The sequence below is a fragment of the Microcaecilia unicolor genome, chromosome 4 (genome assembly GCF_901765095.1).
Source record: "Microcaecilia unicolor chromosome 4, aMicUni1.1, whole genome shotgun sequence".
In the NCBI taxonomy this organism is placed as follows: Eukaryota; Metazoa; Chordata; class Amphibia; order Gymnophiona; family Siphonopidae; genus Microcaecilia; species Microcaecilia unicolor.
In genome coordinates, this window is record NC_044034.1 from 18,646,128 (window position 1) to 18,661,572 (window position 15,445).

At 43.5% G+C, this 15,445-nt stretch overlaps 1 protein-coding gene across 1 annotated transcript in view; it reads left to right on the forward strand.

Moving 5' to 3' along the window:
* Positions 1-641: 641 nt before the first annotated feature.
* The window catches only part of LOC115468217 (DNA polymerase delta subunit 3-like), a 35,523-nt gene continuing 20,719 nt past the window's right edge, over positions 642-15,445 (forward strand). The window contains exons 1-7 of the mRNA XM_030199751.1: positions 642-796; positions 6,785-6,840; positions 8,233-8,335; positions 11,026-11,065; positions 11,367-11,499; positions 13,823-14,081; positions 15,145-15,211. Of these exons, the coding sequence (XP_030055611.1) occupies positions 716-796; positions 6,785-6,840; positions 8,233-8,335; positions 11,026-11,065; positions 11,367-11,499; positions 13,823-14,081; positions 15,145-15,211 (739 nt within the window). The 5' untranslated portion in view covers positions 642-715. The remainder of the gene's footprint in view (positions 797-6,784; positions 6,841-8,232; positions 8,336-11,025; positions 11,066-11,366; positions 11,500-13,822; positions 14,082-15,144; positions 15,212-15,445) is intronic.

The following is a 15,445-nucleotide window of genomic DNA, read 5'->3' on the forward strand; positions in this document are numbered from 1 at the left end:
TTGCATTCCCGTACAACAACCCCCTCTGTGAGAATCTATGTAAGATCTATCCCATTCTACCCCTGAGGTAGCAGTGTATATTAAGCCTGGATCTGGAAGTATATTGTGAAGAAAACTGGGATACTGTTCATTTACTTTACAAATCCAATATTATTATACTGTTATCACCAGTGCATTTTTTCTAGCAAAAAAAGGTGCCGGTACTCAAATGCTAGGCCACCCTTCAGGGGTGGGGTGATCGCTGAGGGACCGCCAAGCCCCCTGCAACCAGTCAGAGAATCTATGACAAGGCAGGATTGGTGTGTGTAGAGTCTGATCTCTTTCATTAAAACTTGGGTTTCATGGGTCAAGTTTAACAGACAATGGAAAATGTGCTGGTACTCAGTACCCCCAAGTACCCCCTCAAAAAAAAAAAAAGCCCTGGACAGACATCAATAATGCACAAGCCATTTGCAAAATGTCAAAAAACCCCACTCACTCGGAACGGAGATCAATCAATGAGAAAAAAACAAGGTTGGCCTAAACGCACGCTGCGCGTATCCCTTTACTCGATGCTTTTTGACCTACGCGGGACTCGTAGCGCTCGGCGTGCTGCGTTTCCATAGCGACGCACTGTGACCCCTGACCCGCGCGCTGTTGTTCTTTTCGTCAGTCGCTTTCCCGCCAGCAACGGGGCAACTGGCGGTCGTTTTATTTCCATGAAAAAATACAACAAATGCGTGAATTAGTGGCGGCGGTCATGGATGAGCTCTACCTGGAGAACATCGACGAGTTCGTTACCGACCAGAACAAGATAGTGAGTGGCGGGTAGGGAGGGGAGGGGAGCACGCGGTAGAAATGCCGAGCTAGGGGACGTTCAGGTACACGCGCAGGTGGTGGGGGGAGGGGGGATATGAAGATTAAGGAAACGTCGTTGCCATGACAGTTTGGACCTCTGTTGCCTTGTTTAGTTATCCTGCATTTAGCATCTGTCCATATGACACATAGGCCCGCAAAGTAGTTATTTTAAATGCAAACCATTATGTCATAACCATACTCTGGAAGCCACATTGAGCCTGCAAAGAGGTGGGATACAAATGCAATAAAATAAATAAATAAAAAGATGACTGAAATATAGAATAACAAAGCACGGAGAGGGCAATAACAAAGATAAAAGCCAATTTTCTTATTTGTTTATGACATTTATATCCCACATTATCTCAAATAGGATTCAAGTTCCTTGTGGCTCACAGTATAACAAAAGTAGAACTGACAAGGCGTTCTGATTACATATATATATATTGCACTTGTATCCCACATTTTTCCATCTATTTGCAGGCTCAATGTGGCTTACAAAGATCTGTTATGGTAACAGAGAAGAAATACAATTGGTGTTGCAAAGGGATAAAGAAGTCAAGAAGATCAGGTTATGCAGCTCTACAAAGAGACATTTTAAGTAAAGGAGTGTGAGGGTTGTGTTCTAGTCCTTATGGGTTCTCGTAGTAGGCTTTGCCAAAGAGAGAGGTTTTCACAGCTTTGCGGAAGCTGTTTAGTTCGTTGATCGCTTTCAAGTGAGCTGGTAGTGCATTCCACATCTTCGTTCTCATGTATATGTATATATACATATATATATACACACACACACACAGCATAACATGAAATCCTGATGATATAACATGTTTGTGGTAGTCTGATAAGCCTTTACCTCCCTTTTCAGGAGAAGGATCATAGGAGTTGGAAGATCTGCCTTTCAGTCACTTCTACACCCCTCCTCCCCCAGTTCCTTGGAGGGCCATTCCCTGCCCAAAATGTGGGAGACTCAGGAGATAATCATCTGTTTCATTGTGTGCCTGCAATCCTGAACAGATCATCTCAAAGCTGATACTCCCTGCTTTTAAGATAAGCAGATAGGAAGTAAAGGTCTTCAGATTTTAAGATGTTCAGAGTTGCAGATGGGTAGTGGGTAGGGCCAAAAATCTCCCCCTTGAAAATTACTATGAGGAGCACTGAGGTAGGGATTGAAGAGAATAGTAGTTAAGGTAGAGGGCAAAGTTGATAGAATGTATAGTCTTTATCTGCCATTTTATTTGTTACATTTGTACTCCACATTTTCCCACCTATTTGCAGGCTCAGTGTGGCTTGCATAATACCATAAAGGTGTTCGCCAGTCAGTTGATGAAAAATACAAGGTTATGTTGTGGTCGAATGAGGTAGTTGTGTATCAGGTGCCATGAAGGTCGGAGGGAGTGAAGATTCTGTATTGTCCAGTACCATCATTGGTTATGCTGTGTTGCTGGGTGTGGGGATTTATGTTGGATTGGTGGGGTAAGCCTTTTTGAAGAGGATGGTTTTTAGTGATTTCCTGAAGTTTAGATGGTCATGGATTATTTTCACAGTTTTTGGGAGTCCATTCCATAATTGTGCGCTTATGTAGGAAAAGCTGGATGCATAAGTTCTTTTGTATTTGAGTCCTTTGCAATTTAAGTTTAAGTGTGATCGTGATGATCTGATTCTGTTTCTGGTTGGTAGATCTATGAGGTCTGTCATGTATCCTGGGACTACGCCGTAGATGATTTTGTGAACCAAGGTGCAGATTTTGAAGATGATCCGTTCTTTAATTGGGAGCCAGTGCAGCTTTTCTCGGAGGGGTTTAGCACTTTTGAAGCGTGTTTTACCAAATATCAGCCTGGCAGCTGTGTTTTGGGGGGTTTGGAGTTTGTTTTGCGAGTTTTTTTTTTACATCCTGCATAGATTCCATTGCAGTAATCTGCATGGCTTAAGACCATTGATTCTGTGTTTTGTTTTATTAAATACAAACTAAAAATTATGTTTTTAAGATACGTTATGGTTGAAGCCTTGACAAGCGGCACTACTGCTGACAAGCTTCAAACTTGTGCTAACACAATAATTGTTTAAAATGAGATTTGATTGTGGCTCTAAGAACAGCATAATTTTTAAGTGGTGCGCTGAATTGCAAGATGGAAGACCAGTACTGGAAATAGACTTCTTCCTTCCCATGTCTTTCCTTTTTCATTTTATGAAGGATATATGTTAAAAATTTATGGGTCATATAGGAGGCAGTTTTATAAAGTCTTTTTCACATATATGTGGTCTCTTATAAAATACAGACCAGTGTAAAAGTATACCCCTTGACACAGATTTTGCTGGCAGGCATGTACAGGGGCGGAGTTTGCAAGTACACGTCTAGATTATAAAATATACTAATCTACTGTGGGTTTTTAAAGTATAGGTATAGACATATGTCCATGCCTGCGAGATAGGTACATACTTTAGAACAGTAGCTTAATAAGGTACCTACTTACATCCTTGAACCAGGTGCCCTGTTATAATATTCCTTGGGATGTGTTTGATCAGGGGCATCCAACAGTGTGGCACATAATCAGAAATCTGTTGTGAGGGCCAGATGAATATTTTAGCCTGTTACAGTATGATACATACTCAGCAGAATGTGTGAATCTCTTCTGAAATTGGGACTTCATATCTACCAAACTGCCCTGTAATAACATAGTAACATAGTAGATGATGGCAGAAAAAGACCTGCACGGTCCATCCAGTCTGCCCAACAAGATAAACTCATATGTGCTACTTTTTGTGTATACCTTACCTTGATTTGTATCTGTCATTTTCAGGGCACAGGCCATATAAGTCTGCCCAGCACTGTCCCCACCTCCCAACCAGCCCCCCCTCCCACCACCGGCTCTGCCACCCAATCTCAGCTAAGCTTCTGAGGATCCATTCCCTCGGAGCAGGATTCCTTTATGTTTATCCCATGCATGTTTGAATTCCGTTACCATTTTCCTCTCCACCACCTCCCATGGGAGAGCATTCCAATGCGTCACTAATCGGGTAAAAACATTTTTGTTCTCTCAGGTGGGCTGCATTTGGCTTATGTGTTGCACATTGGATGCCACTGTTTTAGAGCCTCACAGCTGGTTTGGGTCCTCAGAACAGGAATTATAGGTATACCTAATTAAGGCAATTCTGACACAACCCATTCAAAGTGTCACATGGCTTAGTAAACAGGGAGATAAGTTTGCAGGAATTTGAGTAGCCAACCTGCCATGCTACAAATGTGGTATGTTGGGGACCTGGAATGTAAACTTTGATGGTTCTTACAGTAACGTATTTGGAGACATTGAGGTGGATTTTCGATATATCTAAATCTGATTTTGGATGTTTTGCTAAAAACGTCCAAAAATCCAGTAGCAAACATGGCCATTTTCAAACCAGAAAAACGTCCAAACTTTTTGTTTCAAAAACCGCCTGTTTGCTAGATGTTTTTCTGCTCACTGCTTCTGTCTTTTAGGACCCCCCCCCCCCCCAAAAAAAAGTGCAAAAACAAGCCATTGGGATGTATTGCGGTGGGGGGCAGCATTCCTAGCACACTGACCGCACAGACATCCCAGCAGAGCAGTGGGGCACCCTGGGGGGCACTTCAGTGGATGTGACATGAAAGGTCCCAGGTACATGTTTCACTGTTACCCCCTTATATTGTGTTGTGAGTCCTCCAAAAACTTACTGTACCCAAATGTTTTTAAATCTAAGCTGAAAACCCACCTTTTCACTGCTGCTTTTTAGCTCCCATTACGTCCCTCACCCGTAACTGTCTTGTCTGTCTGTATTATTTAGATTGTAAGCTCTTTTGAGCAGGGACTGTCTCTTTGTATCAGGTGTTCAGCGCTGCGTGCGTCTGGTAGCGCTATACAAATGCTAATAATAATAATAATAATAACTGTACACCACTACAATCGCCCTTATGTCTGCAAGTGTCACCTATATACAGTAGGGTACAGTAGGTTTTTAGTGAGTTTGGGAAGGCTCACACTTTCCACCACAAGTGTAACAAAGTGGATTATGGACCTGGCTCTCCTTCACTACAGTCCACCGCACCAACCACTACACTAGGCTGCTCCAGGGACCTGCTTTGCGCTCTAATAGGACTGGCCTTAACATCTAAAGCTGTTTTGGAGGCTGGTAGGTACTGTTTCTTTCACATCTTTTTTGGGGTGGGGGGGTGGGATGGGGGTTAGTGACAAGGGGAATCATGCCTTAAGCCTTCCAGTGCTCATCTTATCATTTAGGGCACCTTTTTGTGACTTAGATGTGATTGGAACAGTTCTAGACCAAAACATCTAACTTTTAGCCCTGGACATTTTTGCTTTGTTCCATTATGGAAGAAAAACATCTAAGTTTTTGGAATGCCTAAATTCCACCCCCAACAAGCCCCCTTGTGGTTTGGACAAATTGAATCCAAGTTTTGAAGATTGATATGGATGGAGCTTTTTTTTTTTTTTTTTTTTTAAACCATCCAAATGCCACTTTATGCCATCTTCAAAAACGTTTCTCTCTTTTGAAAATGAGCCCCATTGCTTCTGAAAGCAGCCACAGTAGTGTGTATTACACAAACATTCATTTTTTATTTATTTGTAAATATTCCCAGTTATGGAGTTGGACTTGGGAGTGCTTCTGAGCCATTTCTCATATTTCCTGGGAGGCAGAGTAGCAGTTGCTATTTAAAATCTGTAGATCTATCTTAGAGAGCCATTGAATTAACCATAAAAGACATTCTGTCCTGAAGATTCTCAGTCCTTCCTTTCCTCTACCCACCAGAGGATTTGAAGGTGGCTCATGAGGTTAAGGTTTAGTGAGATCATGTCATAGGGAAAATCGGAGCATCAAGGCGAGTTTTTATTGCAAATCTGTGGCATTCTGTTTAGCCTTAATGCAGTAAACATATTTCTCATTGTGAGTTAAGAACGTTAAGGTGTGCCATGCTGGTTCAGATTAATGGCCCATTGAGCCCAGCATTCTGTCTCCCACAGTGGCCAATCCAGGCCAAGTTCTTGGTAGGCTCCCAAAGAGTAGATCTTTTCCTTGTTGCTCTCCCCCAGGGATAGGCACTGGCTTTTAAGTTTGTTTCCAAATCTTCGTGGGAAACACCTTTTAACCCATCTATAGTAGATGCTTTAACTTCATTTTCCAGCTACAAATTCTACAGCTTAATAGGGCTTTGAGTGAAAAAATACTTTATTCAAATTGTATTATGTTTTAATCTTTTTATTCACTGACTCGCAGTATATAGCACATAATCTAGTACTTCTCAGACTTTTATCTAGTATGACCCCCATTTGACCTCAGATGATGAAAACAAAATAGCAGACCCCCACTCCTTTCCCCTCCACCCACTTATTCAAAGCATGAAGGCAGCAGCACTGGTCAGCACAGATCAGGTGTGTGCCATGCACTTGTGCACGCAGGTTCTAGAATATTAACAGTTAGGCCCTAGCATTTATCCCAGCCTTTGAGCTAGTGTGAGTTCTTGCACTTAAAGTTAGACGTGTAAATGGAGACATGCTAGTATCCTATAACAGCAGTTACATGCACAGTAGCTATATAGAATTCACACTTTTGAGAATTACCCCCAATTGTTCCCATTTTTGATGCAACAGAACCTGAAGGTGGTGATTACTTAGAAATATATTGGCGACTCTTAACGTTGTAAAAGGATCCCTTAGTGACTTGCCCAAGGTCACATAGAACCACAGTGGGATTTAAACCCTAGCAGTCAGCCCACTGCTCTAATCATTAGGCTGCTACTTCTCTAAGTTGATTTCACCTGTTTTATTTTTGTTCTTATCTCTTTGAATGTAAACTGCCTTGAACAGCCCTGGAGCTGGAGTTGTGTGGCATACAATTATTCAAATGAAATTAAACTGTTGAATTTACTAGGTGAAAGTATGTTTGTTATTGCTGACATGTAATAAAAAATCTTTCTCTGTTCCAGGTGACATACAAATGGCTAAGTCATACACTGGGTGTTCATGTGAACCAGGCGAAACAGTAAGTGTTCACCAAAGTGTATTAAGAGGACACTTTTTTTTTTTCAAAGCAATTATCACGAGTAAAACAGTGAATCCCTTTTGGAAATGGGCTATTTGTGCATCACCCCCTCCCCCCTTCCTGTGCTGGAAAAAGGGGAAAGGGAAATGGGACTTGATATACCGCCTTTCTGAGGTTTTTTGCAACTACATTCAAAGCAGTTTACATATATTCAGGTACTTATTTTGTACCGGGGCAATGGAGGGTTAAGTGACTTACCAGGAGTCACAAGGAGCTGCAGTGGGAATCGAACTCAGTTCCTCAGGATCAAAGTCCACTGCACTAACCACTAGGCTACTCCTCCACTAGCAACGTTCCATGTAGAAGCCTGCCCTTGGAGATCAGCAACACGGCCGCGCAGGCTTCTGTTTCTGTGAGTCTGACGTCCTGCACGTATGTGCAGGACGTCAGACTCACAGAAACAGAAGCCTGCGCGGCCGTGTTGTTGATCTCCAAGGGCAGGCTTCTACATGGAATGTTGCTTGTGGAATAGCAACATTCCATCTAGAATCTCCAATAGTAGCAACATTCCATCTAGAATCTCCAATAGTAGCACAGAATCTCAATAGTAGCAACATTCCATCTAGAATCTCAAATAGGGAAAGGGAAATGGGACTTGATATAGTGCCTTTCTGAGGTTGTTGCAACTACATTCAAAGCGGTTTACATATGTTCAGGTACTTTTTTTGTACCAGGGGCAATGGAGGGTTAAGTGACTTGCCCAGAGTCACAAGGAGCTGCTGTGGGAATTGAACTCAGTTCCCCAGGATCAAAGTCCACTCCACTAACCACTAGGCTATTCCTCCACTCCATAAAAGTATGCGCATAACAGTGGAGGTGTTCTGAGGCAAGGAAGGAATAAAACATGCATGATTTTGTACGTTCCCAAACTACATCTTAGGTTTTAAGCCTTGGAAAAGTAGGTGCAAAACCTCTGTGAACCTTTTCCTTTAAGCAGTTTCAAAGTGAAAGAACACGCTTGTGTTCACTTTCAAATTGTTGGAAAATCATGGGGGGATAAAAAGTACCTGTGATCTGTATAACTGTGCAGGCAGAGTGTGCTAGTTGTCTTCTGTGAGGTCAGTCCTCTGAAGTGCACCAAAATGCAGCACGCCGAGCATGAATTCTATAACGGAATCTGGGCAACCAGATTCTGTTATAGAATGCTAGCGCAAGCCGGCATTTGTGCATCAGCATTTAGACTCTCCCACTTACATCCGGGCAATAGAGGGTGTAAATATGCTCCTAAATATAGCACTTTAGCATGTAAATGCAAGTGTCCTATATGTGCATAAATGTTTGACACGTCCATGCCGCACCCATGCATCTTCCCCTGTTCATCTCTCTTTACAGGATGCTTTACGAGTATGTAGAAAGGAAGCGAAAGGAGAGCTTGGGAGTTCAGCTGCATGTCACCTACTTAGTGACGGGAAAGCTCATTCAGAATGGATATACAGTAAGTGCCTGGGCTGTCACAGGCAGTCATTGCAAAGCATGTGGTATGTGTGACTGACATCTTGCTGATGAACGGGTGTCTTACATATTAATGCATATTTAATATTTGTTTTGGATCTTACTCGGAACAGTCTCTAAATGCCTGCCATAATCCCCAGCACGTTGTAGTTTCATCGTTGATGCTGACCCTCAGAAACTAAAGTTAATAATAGCTATAATAAACCAGTAACATGTATGTGCACTCACACACTGGTTTGACAGTGATGGAAAGAAAATTCTGTTTAAAAGCTGAGTAACGTGGTGTGGTAGCTGTGTTCACTTTAAAAGGTAATAAATAGAAATAAAACAGAGAAAAGAAAATAAGTTTAAGTTTATCAATTTGATATACCACCTCTTTCGAAGCATGAATTGAGGCGGTTTGTGTATAACTATAGCGGTACTCGCACTGTCCCTGCTGGGCTCACAATCTAAGTATATTGTACCTGGGGCAACAGAAGGTTAAGTGACTTGCTCAGGGCCACACGGAGCTAAAGAGGGAATTGAACCTGGTTCCCTAGGTCTGCAACCTGCTGCACTGACAATACATTTTTTGATTAGCTTTCGAAGGTAGCCCCTTCTTCAGATCAGAAATGAGCAAATGTTGACAAATATTGGATTGTATAAGTGAAACACAAAAGCATTCCAATGACAGTTTCACAGGAAGAGAGTAGGTTGGGTTAGGTGACTTTTCACATATCTGTTTGAAAATTTAAACGGTTGTGCTGTTTTTCACTCCTCTGACCTGCAGTATGTACACAGGAGTGTCTCCTGTGACTAAAAGCACATGCACTTAGGAAGCTATTATCTTTGGAGCTCACAATCTGGTCAAGACAAACAACACCAACAAAAAACCAAAACAAATTAAAGGATCTGAGTTTTGAGATGGCCAAGGCCATGATTGAGCAAATCTAAGTTATGGCTGCTTTAAAAGTGGACTAACACAGCAATCACACTACAAGGCGTATTTTCAAAGCGCTTAGCCCAGTGGAAATAACCCCAGTCCCTGGCTACATACAAGAATTTTTCGCAATATTGGGGGTGCTCAAGCACCCACAGAGCCAGCTCCTAGGAGTCTAAGTGCTTTGGAAATGAGCACCTACGTATTTGAACATGGCCTTGGAAACCCACTGAATTAACGCATCTGACCAGTCATCTGAACATTTGGGCCGTATATACAAGAACATAGGGTTTGCTGTATGGGATAAACTGAAGGTCCATAAAGCCCAGTATCCTGCTTCCAACAGTGGCCAGTCCAGGTCCAAATACCTGACAAGATCCCAAAGAGTAAAATAGATTTTATGCTGTTCATCTCGAATTAAGATGGATTAAGACAAGGCATTTGTCTGATTTGCCTGTGCTTTAATCCCGTCTTGCCAGTAGTCCTTTCTCTCTAACATGTCACTCAACGCTGCAGCTTCAGTAGCTCCCGTTCTTTCCCTCAGTCCTGCAAATCTCTTCCCACCCTTCCACCCCCAGTGATCTCTTTCTTCCCCGAGCTCCAGCTGTCCCTTTCTTCCATAGTCTCCCTCTCTCTACCTCTCCAGTCTCTGCTGCATCTATTTATCCCCCCCCCCCCCCCCCCCCACCCACCCAATATCCCCATTGCTTCTTGCCCATCGGATGCACTGGAGGTTTAGGTACTGCCTCAGTCTGAATGACTCTCACACTTTGGTAATACAGCCACATGTACAAAGCATTGCATATGTCTCAGCGCTGCTCCCACCTCCTCTCTGCCCCCAAAACAAGGAACTTGTGGCTCTAGATGAGACAGGAGCCATGCAGTAGCAGGTGTCTCTTTCATCGAGCAGAGCTGGCACTTAGGAGATCAGGGCTGGAGGATCATATGTTAGCAGTGCTGCCCTAGGCAGTTATTTAACCCACCTAGTGCTGTAGCTGGTCCCGCCCACCATTGTACACTTGGGTGGTTTGTTCCTGGATGTGCATATTTGGCTATGGATAACCATAACCATGTGGTGTTAAAGCATAGTAACATAGTAGATGACGGCAGAAAAAGACCTGCACGGTCCATCCAGTCTGCCTAAGAAGATAAATTCAAATTTATGTGCTGCTTTTTAATTTGTACTGTCCTCTTCAGGGCACAGACCGTATAAGTCTGGCCAGCCCTATCCCCGCCTCCCAACCACCAGCTCTGGCACAGACTGTATAAGTCTGCCCAGCACTGTCCTCGCCTCCCAACCACCAGTCCCGCCTCCCAACCACCGGCTCTGGCACAGACCGTATAAGTCTGCCCAGCACTATCCTCGCCTCCCAACTACCAGTCCCACCTCCCACCACCAGCTCTGGCACAGACCCTATAAGTCTGCCCAGCACTATCCCTGCCTCCCATCACTGGCTCTGGCACAGACCGTATAAGTCTGCCCAGCACTATCCCCGCCGCCCAACCACCAGCCCCGGCACAGACCGTATAAGTCTGCCCAGCACTATCCCCGCCGCCCAACCACCAGCCCCGGCACAGACCGTATAAGTCTGCCCAGCACTAGCCCCACCTCCCAACCACCAACTGTGCCACCCATTCTAGGCTAAGCTCCTGAGGATCCCTTCCTTCTGCACAGGATTCCTTTATGCATTTTCTGAAATGTAAACGAGTGTAAGATCCTAAAGAGCATTGAGGATTCTGTCTTTCCTTTGCAGTTCCACAAGGTGGCAGTGGTGAAAGAAGAGCAGCTGGAAGGTAAATGTTATGAAGCCATTTTGTATTTCATGCTTTTCACCTCTGGAGAGTCCAAACCCCTCTGTATAGAACAATTAGATTTGTAGTTCTCTAAAGGTTGAAGCATTAAAGGTATATTTATTCTAAGTTAAAGTGAGTCAGTGTTACAAGTACCAGCTGCAGAGTTCTGTAGCTATGAGAGGAACCGGTCTGAGCATAGTGATTGAAAAGAAGACCCTGGTTTTGCCCATAGCACATAGCAGCTCTTGTTGCACATTTGGGGTCTGTATTTACCAAACACTCCTCCCCTATCAATCAACAGCGCTGAAGTCCAGACTAGCAGTGACGGCCAGTGTGCATGTGTACAGCATCCAGAAAGCCGCGCTGAAGGACAGTGGGCCTCTTTTTAACACAGACTATGACATCATCAAGACCAACCTTCAAAACTGCAACAAGTGAGTATGTGACCCTTGGCGAAACCAGGTTGAGGTATCATGGGTTTTAAATTGTACTGGCCAATACTTTATCAGTATAAGAAAGAGAGAAATAATACCCAGTTCCTACCCTTAAGACAATATCTTTGAATTTGTTAAAGTTGCTCCCTTTTGTAATTCCCTTAGACCTGGAGGCTGCCCTATTAGAAAGAGCAACAGATTACCACACAGTTACTAATTTATGATGGGTCCCTATTGATAACAGAAATGATATGGCACCTGCGTGGAGAAGCCTTTTAAATCCCATTTCATCATGTGAAGGTGACACTTTCTGGATATACTTACATCCTGGTTTGGGAGTATGGGAGCTGCAGAATGCTTGTAATGAGTGATAACTTTAGAAGTGACCATTTGCCTTGATATAGGGTGAGTGTTGCTACACAGCAGAGAGAAGACGACAACTTTCATTTGGGGAAATTGTAAGATTTGATTTTGGAATCTTTATCTTGTAAGGGACTGATGATAATTTGGTTCCTGTTTTGCCCAACTGAAGGGGAGAAAGGAAGAACAGTGATCACACCACCCGAACTCTCATCCACTCTCTCATTACCTCTCGCCTCGACTACTGCAACCTACTCCTCACTGGCCTCCCTCTTTGCCATCTATCCCCCCTTCAGTCCATTCAAAACTCTGCTGCACGTCTTATCTTCCGCCTGAACCGATACACTCATATCACCCCTCTCCTCAAGTCACTTCACTGGCTTCCGATCAGGTACCGCATACAGTTCAAGCTTCTCCTATTAACCTACAAATGCACTCGATCTGCAGCCCCTCCCTACCTCTCTACCCTCATCTCCCCTTACGTTCCTACCCGTAACCTCCGCTCTCAAGACAAATCCCTCCTTTCAGTACCCTTCTCCACCACCGCCAACTCCAGGCTCCGCCCTTTCTGCCTTGCCTCACCCCATGCTTGGAACAAACTCCCTGAACCCATACGCCAGGCCCCCTCCCTGCCCATCTTCAAATCCTTGCTCAAAACCCACCTCTTCAATGTCGCCTTCGGCACCTAACCACTACACCTCTATTCAGGAAATCTAGACTGCATCAACTTGACATTTCATCCTTTAGATTGTAAGCTCCTTCGAGCAGGGACTGTCCCTCTTTGTTAAACTGTACAGCGCCGCGTAACCCTAGAAGCGCTCTAGAAATGTTTAGTAGTAGTGATAGGAAGGGATGCCATTTTCCCTGCATTTGATTTGTTTTTGTGGGAATGATAATTTTGTCAGACCCGATATGAAAATTATCCAGAGATAATGCTAGGGACTGCACTGGTACCTCTTTAGGTGTGACAAGATGGGTATAGAAAGCAGAACCATGAGATAGCCAAAAGAATTGATACTAGCGGGTTGATGGGGGCTGGGCATTATCCAGCAACATCATGGGGACATAGGTGGCTGGATGTTAGGACCACAACCTCACTAGTTTTTGGTAGCTGATTAAGTCTATTTCAAATCTTGGTGATAAGATATGGTGAGGTGGGGTGGGGGGGCTTAGATGTTCAGTTTGTATGCTCATCTATCCAGGCTTTTAAAAACCCTACGAGCAAGACAACAAAAACTGATTTGGGTAAGAAATAATATCATATATACAATCAGGCTTCAGCTAGCAGCTGGAATATAGCCTTAGCAGTATAGACCAGAATAACTGGGCAGACTGGATGGACAGGAAAGAGAACTTTTCCTAGGCATATAAGTGAAAAGAGGAAAACCAAGATGCAAACATTAATAATTTAAAGGGGAAGACAGGTTTATGGAAGAGGGGAAGCAATTAAAAAAAAAAAAACCCAGTTCTCTCTATCTTAGGAACATCACTGCATATGGACAATTCAAGAAGGCCATTAAGAGGTGGCTGTTTGGTCGAGCTTATAGTTAGTGTAGCATCCTGTGTATCCCAATTGCAGACAGGAAATTCTGGATCAGGAGCAGACAGGGATCTTCGTTTCCTATGTCTGTTTTTTAGTTTAATGGTTTTCACCCTGTGCATCCCTGTTGTGATGTGTTTGTAGGATTCTTGATTCACCCTTGCATCCTAATTAGAACAAAATGAACTTTATAAACTACCTTTTGTATGAAGTGTTGAAAGATGGTCAAGGCAAATCTGGAAAATAAATCCCAGAGGCTTATATCATTAAATCGAATATTCAGAATAGCACATGTGATGATACTGACTCTGGATTAGAGTTGACTGTATGTTGATTTCTTTCTCCACACAGAATCTTTGATTATCTTGTTTGACAGTCTGGAAACAGAGCATCTTGTTATAAAAGATGCGTTCTCTTTTCTAGGTACAGTGCCATTCAGTGTCCGGCAGCAGTGCGCAGGCCTCTACCCCAGGTCTCCCACCCACAACCACCTTCACAGGCATCCGGAGACCCACCTGCTGGTGGCATGCTGGCTACAAATGGGCATGGCCCACCACTGGCTGCCAAGGCCAAGTCCCAGCAGCCTAAAGGAATCCTGGGAATGTTCAGTGCCAAGATGGCTTCCAAACCCCAGGACAGACCCAAGGAGTCTAAAGCGGAGGGGCATGAAGTAGCAGCTGCAGTGAGTTGACTAGCTGTTCTCTCTACGTCTGCATGAAGTGATAATTCAGTTCTTCCCTGGCTGAGGGTATGAGATGGTGAGGAAAGGAGGGCAGATTTTATAGGGTGGGACTCATTCTCCCTATTTAGTGAGACAGGCATATAGGAGGGCTCTTACGCAATTTAGTCTCGCCGACCGGGCCCAAATTGAATATTCAGTGGCACCCAGATAGTGCGGGGGTGGTCTGCACAGGTATTCACTGGCACTATCAGGCAGTTGAGTATCTGGGTTTGGGCAACCACAAGAGGTTATCTGGATGCTGGCCAATACACAGATAGCTCTTCTCTCTTGCCTGAATAGTTATTTGTGTAATCCTACGTATTCAGGTAGCTATCTGAGCATTACCACTCAGTATCGCTGATGGTCAGATAATTTTTGGGTCTGCCCCGGCAACTTGCCAGGAAAGCGCCCAACAGGCTTCATACTTACCACATGGAAATCTGGGCAGTTACCTGGTGGGATACAGCTTTTTTATTAAAGCCAAACTTTACTATACCTTAGTAAAATAGCCCCTTAGTCACTTAACTAATAGATCTTATGATCTTATTATACACTGGAGAAACCTAAAGATCTCATCTTCATACTAGAATGTTTCTGTGCAAACTGAAGGAAAGGGCATCTAGCCTGGATCCTTTCTCCTGGCAGATGTGGCAGCTTTTCCATAGCAAACAAATCAGATAGGGAAGCGCTAGAATGTTACAGCCGAAAGAGAAAGAAGCATAAAAATGAAAAGAGTGAATATGACAGAAGATCATAGAATACAGACAGGACCAACTCCAGAGAATAATCAGGGCAGGTGCTGCAAATCTCTATAGCCAAAAGTTTAGAAGGAAGCCTAAAAAGTACATATGAAAATTCTGAAGTTCAGAGACATGTATGTTGATGGGACACATACCTCATGGAGCTTCAGTGTTTAATACGTACGTTTTTAAGAGAGAACTTTGTATATTTTGGATCTGCTGTTGTACAAATGCCACAACATCAGATCATGATTTCTTGACTACATCTGTGTGATTACTTGCAGGCAACCAGCATTAAACCATCAGGGAAAGCGAATGCCGTAAACAATTTCTTTGGGAAAGCTTCTTTGAGTGAGTATTGCACGCTTGCAAAGTCTCCAACTCATGATATCCAGTTCTCCTGAAGCTGTTCACCAGTCCCAGAAAAGCTTCACTGTGTTAGAATATTCTTCTCATGCTACATGTATGTTACGTAGAGGTGGTGTTTGGTTTTTGGTAAGTTACAGTAGACGGAACAGATAGTGAAGGAAAACGGAGACATTTAATCAATAATTCTGGTTAAAGTGCTCCTTGGTGCTCTGCTGG